At 41.8% G+C, this 16058-nt stretch overlaps 1 protein-coding gene across 4 annotated transcripts in view; it reads right to left on the reverse strand.

Moving 5' to 3' along the window:
• Positions 1–16058, reverse strand: part of FBXW7 (F-box and WD repeat domain containing 7) — a 341368-nt gene that overhangs the window by 169871 nt on the left and 155439 nt on the right. The window contains exon 1 of one of the 4 annotated variants that reach the window (XM_077477039.1): positions 724–1038. The exons of the other annotated variants lie outside the window; for them this stretch is intronic. Within the exon in view, the coding sequence (XP_077333165.1) occupies positions 724–903 (180 nt within the window). The 5' untranslated portion in view covers positions 904–1038. Of the gene's footprint in view, positions 1–723; positions 1039–16058 lie in introns of those variants that run through there. 4 annotated transcript variants of the gene reach the window in all.

A 16058-nucleotide genomic window follows, 5' to 3' on the forward strand; every position in this document is an offset into this window, starting at 1 on the left:
GTTTGGTTGCTAATTTACTGCACAAACTGCTTACAGAGAACAAATCTGTTCTCTAACTTGCATTATAAATAAAATAAACTACAGATAAGCTATGGAAACAATAAGATTGTTTTAAAAAAATTCCCATGCACCCTATACCTAAATATTTCTTAAAAAAAAAAAAAAAATGGCTACAAATAAATGGTTTAATAGTAACCTAACAAATAGTCTATAGGGCCTATGTATAAACAGGGACCGAAACATACTGGCACACAATAACCTTACTTTGTAAAGTTACAACACTACAGCTCAAGGGGTAACCTTTCGGAATATTGAAAATGACAGTACAAAGCCACAGACGAAGCACTCAGGATTATCTATATTTAAACTATATCTCGAGCGTTGCATAGCGACTTGCTATTTTTATTTATGCGAGCTGTAAAGTGGTTAACCAGAATGCATGGTAAGCTTGTAAAATTTGTAAAGCGTTTACATTCAGCAAAATAATTGCAAGACAAACCTGCTGTAAAATCGGTCTGCAGTCTAGCACACCTAAATTAATGGCTAGCAGTATCAAAGCACATCATTGGCAATAACTGATAAACTGCACAAAATTGAAATGAATACTGCTGGGTCTGTCTTCAGGAAGTGATATGTGAGAAAAAGGAGAATATTTTCTTCTGAATCAGAAATACTAACATAACCGCGGTTAGACATTTTCCAGAATAAAAGCCAAATACTCACCCGTCTGCGGCAAAAAGGCAGGCCGTGAGCTATGATGCTGATACAAAAGGTCTTCATCACGGTTTGGTTTGGCAAACTTTCTTTAGTGCTTGTGAGATCAATGGGGACCAAATCATAATTTAGGGTAGCTTTATCAGACTTGGACATCCTTGAGAGACTCTTGCTCGCTGATACTAACATACAGAAACGTTCATATTCACCATCTGATGGCTTCCTGTATAGAAGAGCCCAAAGTGGCTCTCGAAAATCCCAAGGCCTTCTCTTCCTGTCTCTTTCAAGTTGTCCCTGTGCTGTTCTGACCTATGTGTGGCTAGCTGAAGTACATGCTGTCCGAGTATAGCAAGGAATTATAAACTCCAAATGGGGAGCAGACTGCTCCTGTCATTCAGGCAGCTGCCAGTCCCTCCCATAGCAAGAGAGGAGCAATTACTGTACAGTATAATGCGGTCTGCCCCTTAACTAGTCACACTGCAAAGTTTGCATTCCACAAGTGGTCCTGCACCTCAGGACACTAACATTTATAAAAAGGGAGACAGGTGGTGAGATCTAAATTCCTACACAACCCAAAAAAAATAAAAAATGTTTTAACAATAGGAAATATTTTAGGACTTATTTATTTCAGCTTTTTGTTTAAAGAATTTATATGGAGCTGTTATTGTAAATGTTTTATTACGTAATAGAAGAATACGGACATCAATTTATTTGATGAGTGAATGTCTGTCCTTGATATGAAAGAGGAGTAGGTGGAGGACAGACATAAAATAAAATTCCAACTTTATTGAGACAGAAAAAATAAATGTATTTTATCCTCTGCTGCCCTCTGGTGGTACAATCTAAAAACACAGAAATTACACTTCAGACAGCTTTAAATAAACAGGCTGAAATCGGCAGGCACCATTTGTAATTTTATCTGTAGTTATTTCATAGAAATCGCCAGCAACCGATCAATAATTGCAGACTGTCGCATACTTGTGTTATTTAAAGCTACTTGTATACAGTGTATCATTTTATGCATTACACCTACATTTAAAGTAGAATAGGCAAAACTTTTTTTTTTTTATAATTTAGAAAAGAATAAGGGAGGGTTATAACTTCTGTCAGGTTTTTTTTCCATCTGTGTCCCATTAGGAAGATTTACCCTTATTTCCTGTCCCATAACCCAAACAAGAATAAAAAATAAAAATAAATAAAAAAAATCAGTTGAGGGAATCCCTTGGGAACCCCCAGGGTCACCAGAACTAGAGTCCCCATTGGAAGATTTTACCCTCTATTACTTTTCTGGGAACAATCCTAAAATTGGGATTTTCTTTTACTTTCACTTTTGATGATAATGGTAAACATGACAAAAAAACGAGAGGGAGACTCTCTCTAACGGGGGCACAGACGCAACAGAAACTTGACAGGGGTTCTACATCCTTTCCCCAAAAGTTTTGCCTCTAAAGTTTCTTGACAATTATTGTATAAAATCTCCATTGTCTATATGTAATGCTGGAACAAGAGTAGAACTCTGGTATTCAATAAAACATCCATTTATTAAAGGCCTGTGTAAGTATTTAAACTATGCAGTTTTGGGTTAGACGCTGGCATTTTGGGGCATTTCTGAAATGCTTTGCATTAAGTGCCTGTTCCAAGGATCTGTGAGGTGGATCTGCTGATCTGAACAGCTGCTGAAGATACAAGAGGAAAGACAGCAAGCTGACAGTTGTTCCCGGAAGAATGTAGCTGCTCATTAGCTGCTTGTGCTGTGGTAGCACCTTTTTTTCTGGACTATGTGAAGAATGGCGAAGCACAACAGGTAGGTTAGACATTCCATGGATGCCACATAACGTGGCCCTAGATTAACATTTCTCTGGAAAGACGTTGTGGTTTACAAACATGTTTTCTGACATAGCAGAAGTCAATGTGAGCAGAAAAGCACCTCACTAAGAATAGATTACAGCCAAATAAGAGCAGGGTGATATAGGGTAAAACGATCACAACGAATACACGCATGGCGTGCCAACATCATGATAACGGGTATGCACATTAGACCAACAGTATAAAAAGGCAAAGTACTTAAAATGGTAGTAAATGCAGGAGAGAGAAAAAAAAGTTCCAGTCCTCCTACAAGATAATGTTCTAATGTGCTAGTATGCATCGTTAACTAGCACATTATGAGAGACTTGCCTTAAAACAAAGCCCTCCAGCGACACGCTGTCCCTGCTGTTCCACCTTCACCAGGTCTTCCTTCCGCGTTCGGCTGCTTAAATGGCCAAGCCACGATAACGTCACCTGCACATGGCAGCATTCTCATGCCGTCCCATCAGAACCCTGTACCCATGGTAATAAGTGTGCTGCTGTTTCTCCTCCCCTCAGCTCTTATGCATGTGGTCACTTCTAAAAAGTGTGTGCGTGCGTGTGTGTGCGTGTGTGTGTGTGGGGGAGTAGTTACAATGTTTTTTTATACGTATACGCAAATCTTTTGCCTTTCATTTCTATTTTAAACAACTGAATGGATTCTTTTACAAGATGAGGGTTTACATATAATTTAAAGCGGGAGTCCGCCGGGACTCCGCGTTTTTATTTTTTTATTTTTTAAAAGCCAGCAGCTACAAATACTGCAGCTGCTGACTTTTGAAATAGTGACACTTATCTGTCCAGCGCGCCCGCGATGTCAGCACCCGAAGCCGATCTGTAGATCGTTTCTCGGGTGCTGCCGCCGCCATCTTGGGTATGGGAATCAGGAAATGGAGCCTTTCGGCTTCATTTCCCGGTTCCCTACTGCGCATGCGCGAGCCGCGCTGCGCAATAAGGACGGTCCCCGCTGCCTCTGGGATCTGTGTGTTTTCCCAGCAGGCAGCGGGGCACTTGCGGAAAGGGGCGTAATCTACGCCCCTTTCCGCAGAGAGCTATCCCGGAAGTGGGTGCAGTTACCTGGATTATCCAGGTAACTGCACCCCCCTCCCCCCTGAAAGGTGCCAATTGTGGCGCCGGAGGGGGGGAGGATTCCGATGAGCGGAAGGTCCATTTTAGGGTGGACCTCCGCTTTAACTTCAGCCCTGGAAGGTTTTATCCACTTCCTGGCGCTATGTACTCTAAGATGTCTGCATATGCATTGAGTAACTATTTGTAATATACAACGTTACGCAATTTGACATTCATATGCAATAAAAAATTCTTTACTTTTACGTTGTGTTTGAGCCTGCCTCATATAAAGTCCCATACTTGAATTTAGATTAGGAATAAAGGTGCACTACTCCCTTGTGCTCTTCATTTAAAGTCCCAGTATATGGAGATACACATTTTTCCCACCCCCGTTGCAAAAATAATTCGTTCCGTTCATACACAGTATCTCACAAAAGTGAGTACAACCCTCACATTTTTGTAAATATGTTATCTTTTTTCATGTGACAACACTGGAGAAATGACACTTTGCGACAATGTAAAGTAGTGATTTTACAGCTTGTATAACAGTGTAAATTTTCTGTCCCCTCAAAATAACTCAACAGGCAACCATTGATGTCTAAACCGCTGGCAACAAAAGTGAGTACACCCCTAAGTGAAAGTGTCCACATTGGGCCCAAAGTGTCAATATTTTGTGTGGCAGCCATTATTTTCCAGCACTGCCTTAACCCTCTTGGGCATGGAGTTGACCAGAGCTTCACAGGTTGCCACTGGAGTCCTCTTCCACTCCTCCATGATGACATCACAGAGCTGGTGGATGTTAGAGACCTTACACTTCACCACCTTCCATTTGAAGATACCCCACAGATGCTCAATAGGGTTTAGGTCTGGAGACATTCTTGGCCAGTCCATCACCTTCACCCTCAGCTTCTTTAGCAAGGCAGTGGTCATCTTGGAGGTGTGTTTGGGGTTGTTATATTCGATACTGCCCTGTCTCCGAAGGGAGGGGATCATGCTCTGCTTCAGTATGTCACACAGCACATTAACAAAGTGTAATTTCTTCAGTGTTGTCACATGAAAGGATATAATAAAATATTAACAAAAATGTGAGGGGTGTACTGACTTTTGTGAGATACTGCATCTACACCAAAATAATAGTATAGCACAATCACTGTGCTGCACTTCAAAACAAGTGCTTAGGAGCTAGCACTCACAGGGACACTCCAAAGACTATGGCCTCGGACAGTATTCAGCCAGGTTGGTAGATTGCCCCTCAAATACTCTCTGTAGAGCTCACTGAAGCCTGGAGATGTAAGCTAAATCAATAAATGCACAGCAATGCAAACAGACAGGACTATCTGTTAGCCCATCAATTATTCTAGTTTTAGAACTGGCAAAAGTTCAGTCCTCTTCCATGTTTAAATTGCCATCTGCATCACTTTTAGGAAGATTTTTCCAAGCTTCCTCTCCCATTAATAGGGGGTCATTAGGATAGGAAGCGAGGGAAAGTCTCCACATTGCATAAGGCTCGGTTCACACAGGGGCGACTTGTCCAGGCGACTTCGCCGCCTGACAAGTCGCACTCCGTTCTGTACTACGGAACCGTTCTAATAGGAGCGACTCAAGTCGCTCCGACTTAGAAAAAAGGTTCCTGTACTACTTTTGCGGCGACTTCGGGCGACTTGCATTGACTTCTATACAGAAGTCATTTTGCAAGTCGCCGCTGATCGTGTGCAGGTCGCAGCAGGTCGCGGCGCTGCAAGTCGTGCCGCCCGCTGTGTGAACCGAACCTAAGGGTTAAAACCTTAATTTTTGGATTACAGTCTAGGTCCCCAATGAGAAGATTACCACACTTTCTGTCCTAGTGAAAGGCAGTCTTTAGGACAGGAAATAAAGGGGAATCTACTCCAATGGGGCAGAGTAATTAAAAAAAAAAAAAAAAAAAAAAAAAAAAAACAGACTCACATCCTCCCCACAATGCAAAACTAAAGATTTATTTTTTATTTTTTGGACCAGTTGAGTTTGAGTGGCTGTGTACAATACAACACAACACCGCTCACAAGTATGACGCTGAAAATGCTCAGTACCTAGGGTTCCTAACAGTCTAGTAATAGAAGTGACTACTCTGAGGGCTAGTTCACACCACAGAAACGCAGTCCAGGTATGTTCTACATGCTATTCTGCATGGGCATTTTTGATGCAGTCTAGTGCATTTTCCCCCCCTCTTTTTTCTTAACCTTAAATAAGGACACGTGTATTCCAATGTGTTTTTGATGCATTTATGTGCATTTTACCAACTTCCAATAAATAGTCCAGTGCAGAAAAAAATGCAGCATGTTATACTTTTTTTTCTGGAACTGGAACGCACTGGTGTTTACTATGGCATTAAAAACCATATAACCTACTATCCATACGTTTTTGATGCAGAAAAAAAAAGAAAAGCACTGGACTGCATGTGGTGTGAACTGGCCCTTAAAGCAGTAGTAAAGCCTGCTTTGTTATATTTACCTACAGGTAAGCCTATAATATAGCTTACCGGTAGGTAAAACGAATATCTCCTAAATGTGCGCCATTTAGGAGATATTCACCATGCATGCAGACAGTGACATCACTGGCGCATGTGGTCTGGAGGTCCGGCATACCTTAACGGAAATTCCGAGTTTCGTGCCGGAACTGAGGGCTTCCGCACATCATCGCGGCTTCGGGCCAATCACACAACCGGAGCGCGCGAACCCGGAAGACAAACCAGTAGAGGTCAGCTCTCTCAGCAGTGACCGCGGGAGGCAAGTATTCCATAATGATGCACAATTGAGTTTTTTTTTTCCAGCCGCGGTTTACACTCGCATTAAGGCTCCATCACACAGGCAGAAAGATAATGTCACTGCTGATTAATGCAGTTGCATGTTATTTAAGGTGGTCATGCACATAAAGGTACTTATGGAGATATTTTAGTGCATCTTTCAGGGAAAAATAACATGCCCCAAAGCTGAGTTTATAAGCGTAAAAATATATGCACGTACGTGCATACACTAGTCCATATGCACGGAAATTTATTGTAGTGGTTAGAATAAATATCCTAGCCAACAGAATGAGTTTACACTCAAACACACAAATGTCATATGCCTGTAAACATGCAAAAATACATGCAAATACACAATATTAGAGACATTTTTTCCTGCCACCCTTTAGCAGCGCATCTGGCGCATACCTGTGTGTATGAGGCCTAAAGGGTGGCTGAACAAGAACCTGTACATTCTTGCTCAGCACTGGTTAGTAGATTCAAGACAGTACATCATCCCAGACTGACTCTTTTTCCTGCAAAGGCAAGCAATATGACTGCCAACATTTGGGACAAGCAATCAAGTCATGTTCCTCAGAATTGTGTGCAGCTGCTAGAAGAGGCGCTCCGAGAATGCAGCAGTGCCCAGGGAGGATCAAAGTTGCTTTTCAAACACCTCTAAACCCTCAAAATTCAACTACCTTATGCTGTAGTTATACATTTCAGCGAATTATAAATAGGGGCACAAAACGTTTAAGTTTCACAGTGAAGCCTAAAAAAATACTACTGTTTCAAGGGTATAAGCAATTATGTCACACCAACAACACAAAGTTTAGCAGTGATAGAGTCAGTAAGATCATAGCAATGGGAATGTTCATTTTAGATGTACTTTAAGCATAGGCTTTGAAATGTGTTTGTATTTTTGTTCCCATGAATGCATTAGGTCAAACTTAAAGCAGAACTAAACCCATTGATTTAACAGACACCTTTACATTCAATCCATGCTTTGAATGAGCCTCAGTTAAGGCCCAGATCACTCAGCAACAGACAGCTGCCACACACTAAACTGCAGCGGATTTACTAACATTTCAGGTGCACTGAGCAGGCAGTAGGGGGCAGTGTTGTACATGTTCAAATTATAACATGGCTTCTTTCTTTTTACACTTTTGTACAGATATTGTAGTGAACAAAGTGACATTGCAATCATGTCTTGTGCCATGCGATGAAATGCAGCATGCCTGCATTTTATCGCAGCTCAGTGCACTGCACCTCCAGGGTGTGTTGCAGAAGGAATAGGACACTGAAAACAATTGTTTTAGGTGTGTCCTAGTTTTGACCAGTGTTCTTTAAGTGTGGTTAAAATCACAGGTCACCGCAGTATGTGTTACTAGGACCTTATGGTTAGTATTCAGCACTCAAAAGAACTGTTAAGTCATAAAAAAATGGCTGCTGCCATAGCTGATAACACATGCAGCACCATAGCAGCTGCAGACCAAACATGGCTAATATGGCTATTTCCTTCGCTATACAGAAAAGGACAGGAGGATTTAGTTCTCACTTTACTAGACAGGACAAAATTATATTGTCTGTCTAAAAGTACACAAATTAAAGGTATTGATAACCATTTACTTGTACAGGCACTAACCTTAATGCGGTGGTAAACCCGCACCAAAAAACCCTAAAAAAACGGCAAGGCAAAGGAATAATGAGCTAGTATGCCGCATACTAGCTCATTATGAAATACTTTCAATGGAGGCATCGGCATCAGATCCCGATCCTTGACGAGGGAGTTGACATTTCCCCCTCGGCATGTCTTCGGGGTTCGCTGCTCCGGCGCTGAGTAGCCAGAGACGCGATGATGTCACTCCCGCTCATGCGTGCAGGAGTCTTCTTTCCGGCAAGGACGGGCAGCATCCACCGGGCCTTCAGACCGTATGCGCCTCTGGTGTCAGCGGCTGCATGCAAGGTGCGCATCTCCTAAACCGTATAAGTTTAGGAGATATTCATTTTACCTACAGGTAAACCTTATTATAGGCTTACCTGTAAGTAAAAATGTAAAAATAGGGTATACAACCACTTTAAAGGGCAAACTGGGGCATGCCCTACTTTGTGTATAAGAAAACAATGCATCTAGCTGGTTTCTGTGCACACTAAATTGCTTTCAGACTGCATAAAAACATTGTACAGATTAGATTACAAGATTGCATTTTGACCTGTATGTAATATGTATGAAGCAGGAGAATAAGCTATAATGGTTTATTTAAAGTTCACCTTTAAAAAAGTATTTTCTAAAGTATATTCTGCCCAAGCAATCCCAATGTATTTATCTCTCACCTAGTCCATGGCAGCCTTGAATCTGCACCCGCTCTTTTCAAAACTTTCTGGCGCATTCTGAGCCCTGGCTTCCTGTGACCACCCAGGAAACTTCATATCCCATCATGCACTAACATTGCATCACAGACTAGGTCAGTGATGGCGAACCTTGGCACCCCAAATGTTTTGGAACACCATTACCCATGATGCTCACGCACTCTACAGTGTAGTTGAGCATCATGGGAAACACTCCCACTGGGCTGGCTCAGAGAGAAAGTAACCTTAAAGCACCCAAGCAGACTGTTTTCATGCCTGCTATGGCCAGGCCGAACACCCTATAGTCCAGTCAGACTGATGCTGAGGTCAAAATTTTGAATAATTATACCTAAACCAAACTGCAGTTCAGGTGTAACGTTAAATTTCAAAAACACATAGCGCGTGCTTTCAGGAGTCGGCGCTACACTAATTTCTAGCTTTTGAGGTTGTTGGAGTGAGTTTAGCTCCACTTTGACATGAAAAAAAAACGTTGATTCTCTTACTTAAAATCTAAAACCTACAATATCTAATTATCTGAAGCAAAACTTGAGTCTATCCTACTACCTAAACCAATTCTGATGTGTAGACCCACCCTAAATGTGCCTATAGACATTAGATGACAGTCTCCTATATTCAGTAATTTTCACTGCCTATAAGGCACCCACAGACACCTCTGGCTGAAGAAAGTAGAGTGGGGGCAAAACATTCTGTGACTGTTGCCAGATATATGGAAAAATCAATAGGTAGTCAGGGTGGAAAAACCAAAGCAGTTTTAATGCAGCATTCATACAGCAAAAATCTAGTGGATTCCTGCAGCTAGACATACAGATAGATGTAGACAGTTGCAGCCGCCTGTATAAAGCAATGACCAGCTGATAGGGGCCCTAGCTGTCCTCCGGTGTTCAGATGTAATCACACATGGAGCAATTACCTGTTAGGGACAGATGATCACCCATGGACACAAACAGCTTGTACCGCAATCATTTGTCCCCAAACACAGGTAACTGTTGGCTGTACAATTAAATCTGAACGGTCAGCAGTTGCAGCCACTATAAGATGATCATTGATTTTTATAAGCTCAGAGACCATCCACCTGTATAGTCAATGGTACAAAAAGCTGGATTCTTTCTACAGCTGGATTATTTTTGCTGTGTGAATATGACCCGAGTCTCCTCTTTAACCTACAGGAATCAGTGAAGGGAATAAAGAGTTTAACGGTATAAAATTGTCCTTGTCAGTGTTCTTAACATAAAATACCATGTCCTAGCAGATAACATTCTGTGAGGTGATTATTCCATCACAATGACATAACATCAAACTAACCTCAGACAGCACCAATTGTTGGCTGCTATACATGGCACTGGACAATGCTGCTCTTTAGGGCCGGTTCACACTGCGAGCCGCGGCGAGGCGTCTCCGACTTCCTCGCCGCGACTTGCAGGGGGGGGTCAGCGGCGACTTGCAGAGGACTTCTGCATAGAAGTCAATGCAAGTCGCCCCCGAAGTCGCCCCGAAGTAGTACAGGAACCTTTTTTCTGAGTCGGAGCGACTCGAGTCGCTCCTCTCAGAACGGTTCCATAGCACTGAATGGGGGCGACTTGCGGGAGCGAGGCGAGGCGAGCCGTGTCGCCTCGCCTCGCGTCGCAGTGTGAACCGGCCCTTAAGTTTTCAAGTTCAGACCATTTACCTGTATTTTGTTCTGTCTGTGCTCATTTCGGGATAACTCCTCAATTGCATACAGCTGAAAAACTAAGTGCTGAAGGCAGCCTGTGATTTATTGGCCAACCAGAAAAACACAGCCCATAACAACCTATTGAGTAAGGTAAAAATGGAAATGTTTACTTCTCAATTTTAAGCAATGAAGAGTCTACTGCGTGGAATCTCAGATACAGTGCTTTGCGAAAGTATTCTGCGACCTTGAACTTTTCAACCTTTTGCCACATTTCAGGCTTCAAACATAAAGATATAACATTTTTATTTTTTGTGAAGAATCACCAACAAGTGGGACACAATTGTGAAGTGGAACGAAATATATTGGATTTTTGAAACTTTTTTTTAACTAATAAAAAAATGAAAAGTGGGGCGTGCAAAATTATTCAGCCCCCTTGCGTTAATACTTTGTAGAGCCACCTTTTGCTGCGATTACAGCTGCAAGTCGCTTGGGGTATGTCTCTATCAGTTTTGCACATCGAGAGACTGAAATTCTTGCCCATTCTTCCTTGCAAAACAGCTCGAGCACAATGAGGTTGGATGGAGAGCGTTTGTGAACAGCAGTTTTCAGCTCTTTCCACAGATTCTCGATTGGATTCAGGTCTGGACTTTGACTTGGCCATTCTAACACCTGGATACGTTTATTTGTGAACCATTCCTTTGTAGATTTTGCTGTATGTTTAGGATCATTGTCTTGTTGAAAGATAAATCTCCGTCCCAGTTTCAGGTCTTTTGCAGACTCCAACAGGTGTTCATCCAGAATGGTCCTGTATTTGGCTGCATCCATCTTCCCCTCAATTTTAACCATCTTCCCTGTCCCTGCTGAAGAAAAGCAGGCCCAAACCATGATGCTGCCACCACCATGTTTGACAGTGGGGATGGTGTGTTGAGGGTGATGAGCTGTGTTGCTTTTACGCCAAACATATCGTTTTGCATTGTGGGCAAAAAGTTTGATTTTGGTTTCATCTGACCAGAGCACCTTCTTCCACATGTTTGGTGTGCCTCCCAGGTGGCTTGTGGCAAACTTTAGACAAGACTTTTTATGGATATCTTTGAGAAATGGCTTTCTTCTTGCCAATCTTCCAAAAAGGCCAGATTTGTGCAGTGTACGACTGATTGTTGTCCTATGGACAGACTCTCCCACCTCAGCTGTAGTTCTCCGCAGTTCATCCAGAGTGATCATGGGCCTTTTGGCTGCATCTCTGATCAGTCTTCTTCTTGTCTGAGCTGAAAGTTTAGAGGGACACCAGGTCTTGGTAGATTTGCAATGGTCTGATACTCCATTTCAAAATGATCGCTTGCACAGTGCTCCTTGGGATGTTTAAAGCTTGGGAAATCTTTTTGTATCCAAATCCGGCTTTAAACGTCTCCACAACAGTATTACGGACCTGCCTGGTGTGTTCCTTGGTCTTCATGATGCTCTCTGCGCTTTCAACAGAACCCTGAGACTATCACAGAGCTGGTGCATTTATACAGAGACTTGATTACACACAGGTGGATTCTATTTATCACCATCAGTCATTTAGGACAACATTGGATCATTCAGAGATTCTCGCTAAACTTCTGGAGTGAGTTTGCTGCACTGAAAGTAAAGGGGCCGAATAATTTTGCACGCACCACTTTTCAGTTTTTTTATTTGCTAAAAAAGTTTAAAATATCCAATAGATTTCATTCCACTTCACAATTGTGTCCCACTTGTTGGTGATTCTTCACAAAACATTAAAATTTTATATCTTTATGTTTGAAGCCTGAAATGTGGCAAAAGGTTGAAAAGTTCAAGGGGGCAGAATACTTTCGGAAGACACTGTATATCATTTAGCTTTTAGTATTGGGTACAGTTTGCTACCATATTTCAAACTTTAGTGCCAAGTAGGACTGGCCATCAGCGATGCTTGAACACCTGAACTGTAATATTACACAAAATGAAAAAGAAGGCAAAAAGGGAAGGTAGATATTGAACTGGGTTCTTTAATTGATAAAAGGTTTACATGCATTTTAGCGTCATGATTAAAATTAAATTCAGTTAAACAAATGTATATGTAATTTATAACTGACCAAAAAGTAGGCAAGCCGAAAAGCCGTAACAATGCTGCCATCTTACATATACAGTGTAGCCGATTCGTCTGATGGTCTATCCTTCGTTTTTATCTGGTCCCCCAATCACCGGTCTCCATTTACTTTTAAGAGTGGCCATTGGCCTGCAGGATCCCAAAAGAGCCACCCTTACATGCATGCTTCCAGGAATAGTACTATCGCCCTATATGTGGATCTTAATTACACCGACATGGACACCAAACGGAAGGCATGCCTCTGCACTGAAGTGATTAACAGTGGGGGTTATTTACAAAAGGCAAATCCACTTTGCACTGCAAGTGCACTTATAAGTGAAGTCACTCTAAATCTAAGGGGTAGATCTGAAATGAGTGGAAGCTCTGCTGATTTTATCATCCAATCATGTGCAAGCTAAAATGCAGTTTTTTATTTTCCTTGCATGTCCCCTTCGGATCTATAGTGACTTTACTTCCAAGTGCAATGGCAGTGAAAAGTGGATTTTACTTTAGTAAATGACCCCCAGTGTCTCCCAAGGCAACTGAGGAAGAGCATAGGCAAGTGTTTTTGTTGTTCTTTTGGGATGACTATGCACGTCAGCACAGGCAGCATGCTTATAACAGCCGGTGGGGATTGCATGTGCTGTGGCAGTATGGCTAATGGGATATGTAATTCATAGGACAGTGATCACATGACTTTTTTGAATTTAAGCATGCCCAATGTGCAGGCAAGTGGCACACATGAAGCTGGAGGACAAGACTACAATAAGGATAAAATGTAAATGTTTCTACGGTTTAGAAAGAAAAAAAAAAAAAAACATCCCTTTTTCATCCAATTCAAAATGTATTGGTTTCAATTTTTTTTTTTGTTATTACAAAAAACACAAGATGAGAGGACGTTAATATTAGTTTACATAAAAAACACTGAACAACTAGGTATTCAGCTGTCTGGCTGGAGTTCCACTTTAAAGAGCTGCTTTCTGCTCTCTGCTGATTTGCGCATGTCTTGAGTGGACAATGTCAGTGTTTGTTTTTTCTTTTACAGTTTCCTCTTTAAATTTTTATAAATATTTTTTTACTTACTCAGGCCTGTTGGGGGGGGGGGTGGTTTGGTGACATTTAAGGGGTCTAATCTGACCCCTGACATCTCCCCTTTGAAACAGGGAAAGGGACTAAGGACACAGATTCCCCAGTACCTTTCTCTGCAGCCTCAGGTGCACTGACAATGAATGGAGAGGAGACAGAGGCTCCTCTCCATTCATAAAATGAAACAACGTATACACCAATTACGATGCTCAGTTACTAATCACCGACTCTGTTCATTCAGAAAAGGAAGGCACCAGTAAATTACAGATTTACTGGCTCCTTCCTCGGCTCTCCATCCAGGACAAGGGGGACCGGAGGAGGACACGGAGGGCCCGGGGAGCAGATAGGCAGGAGGACACTGCAGAGAAAGAGGTGGACACGGGGAGCCAGGACCTGGAGAGAGTGAGGATGGGGGGGGGGGGGGGCGGGGGGGTACAGTCGGGAGTTATCAGTACGGCGATGGGGGGGGGGGGTTAAAAGCAACAATCTCCCTGTATAACTTTTAATAAAGCACCTGACAGCCATGGGAGGGAGAGGAAGAGAAGCGGCCGTCGGTAAAGCTATACATGGGGGATCAGTGATTTTAACTGCCTCCACCGCAGCACCAATCACCTGTGAGGCTGCCAGCCCTCCTGCTGAGCTTGAGGATGTCTGGTCCGAAACAACAGATATCAGATTAGGCATCGGAGCATTTGCACGAGTACAGATACTCGTGCAAAAGCTTGGTATAAGCACAGATACTAGTATCGGTGTATCCCTACTAAAAAGAAAATTTTTAAACAGAAAGGTTCTATTTGTTTTAGAGACAAATAGAAATTACATAGTGTGAATTTACACTTCAATGGCTACGTACTATATGTGTTGTGACACAGCAAGAAAACACATGAAAGTGCAAGAAAATACAGCCATCTAGTATGTATGGCCTCTAGTGGTGAAAGTGAATAATGCACTGTTGGTTTTACTATGCCAAAATAATAGAAGTAAACAAACTAAGGCTGCAACCAATTATGTTTAATTTCTACATTATAAAGGGACAACCATATCATAAAACAAATAAAGAAAAACATTTTACAGGCTATTCGGCCTCATGCACATAGACCTATAAAACAAAAAAAAATATTCCAAGTATGATACCAGAAAAAAAAAACCTCTAATGAAGCATTTGCATGAGCATATTGCATTGACATTCATATGACTCATTCTATTGGCTAAAATATTAGCTACTGTAATAAAATTGTGTGCTTTTGGGCACGTTTACGAATGTACAGGCTTAAATTACACTGGAAAATTCCTCTCTGAATACAGGTTTAGGACATTTTTATGCCCCTGGATGCAGCTCTAAAATATGCCTGTAAATGAAACTGTGCATAGGCACATAAGGAAACAGAAATGAAACAAGAACATTCGGTCATACAGAGGGCCGCAAACCAGGAAGGAAGACCGGGTAAAGATAGAAGACCCGTCAGTAGTAACAGTGCACTGTTGGAGGGCTTTGTTTTTTAGGGAAGTTATTTATAATGTGCAAAGATGTAATGCATTCCACTGCAAGGGGGCCAGAAGGTGTTTTTCTTAAATTAGGATTTACTACTATTGCTTTAAGTAGCCCACAAATTATGCAATTTTTTTTTAGCCAAAATTGTTGATTCCCCCATTAACACAGTCGGTGTTGATGGAGAAATCACAATGAACACAATGATGACTTCTGACAACTATAGTTGCCAGCAGTGGTCAAATGAATAAAATCTGTCTGGTTGTACTAAAGTCAATCGATGGAATGGCTGCAGTACACCCAGCCTGCCCATAAATATCTTAGCTGGTCCATGCTGAACCAGCCAAGATTCGATCCATCTATGGCCGACTTTAGAATCAGTGTTGTTACTTCCTCTCTACTAAAACTATTTTGATTTCGCTCCTGCCAACATCCTAAGGCTAATCTAGGCAGTAGCAGCATATGACAATCTGTGTTTACTTCCCTCACACAGTAAAACTCAATGTCATCTAGCATCTCCAGCATCCCTTTAGAGGTGCAGGATTTTTGAGAGGCAAAGCTGTAAAAAATAAATTATGGCAGTAGATCTCAATGAGAGAGGCCAGCGTTAAAGCTGGCCATATACTATACCAGTGATGGTGAACCTTGGAACCCCCAGATGTTTTGGAACTACATTTCCCATGATGCTCATGCACTCTGCAGTGTAGAGAAGCATTGTGGGAAATGTAGTTCCAAAGCATCTGGGGTGCCAAGGTTCGCCATCACTGCCCTATACAATTTACGTGTTCAATTTCCTTTAGATTTACCTTCAACTGTGCAGTGCAAAAGCTGGCCTGGTTGCATAGAAATTGAAAGTGTTTAGGTTTGACCTCCTATTATATGGTTTTAGTAAATCTAAAGGAAAATTGTACAAGAAAATTGTATAATGTCTGGCCAGTCTTAGCTTAACATTTTAGAAATCTTGCATTTTAAAACATTAATAAACAGAAAT

This window comes from Lithobates pipiens, unplaced genomic scaffold (assembly GCF_037356315.1).
Source record: "Lithobates pipiens isolate NorthernLeopardFrog02 unplaced genomic scaffold, aLitPip1_a1.2 Scaffold_13, whole genome shotgun sequence".
Classification (NCBI taxonomy): Eukaryota; Metazoa; Chordata; class Amphibia; order Anura; family Ranidae; genus Lithobates; species Lithobates pipiens.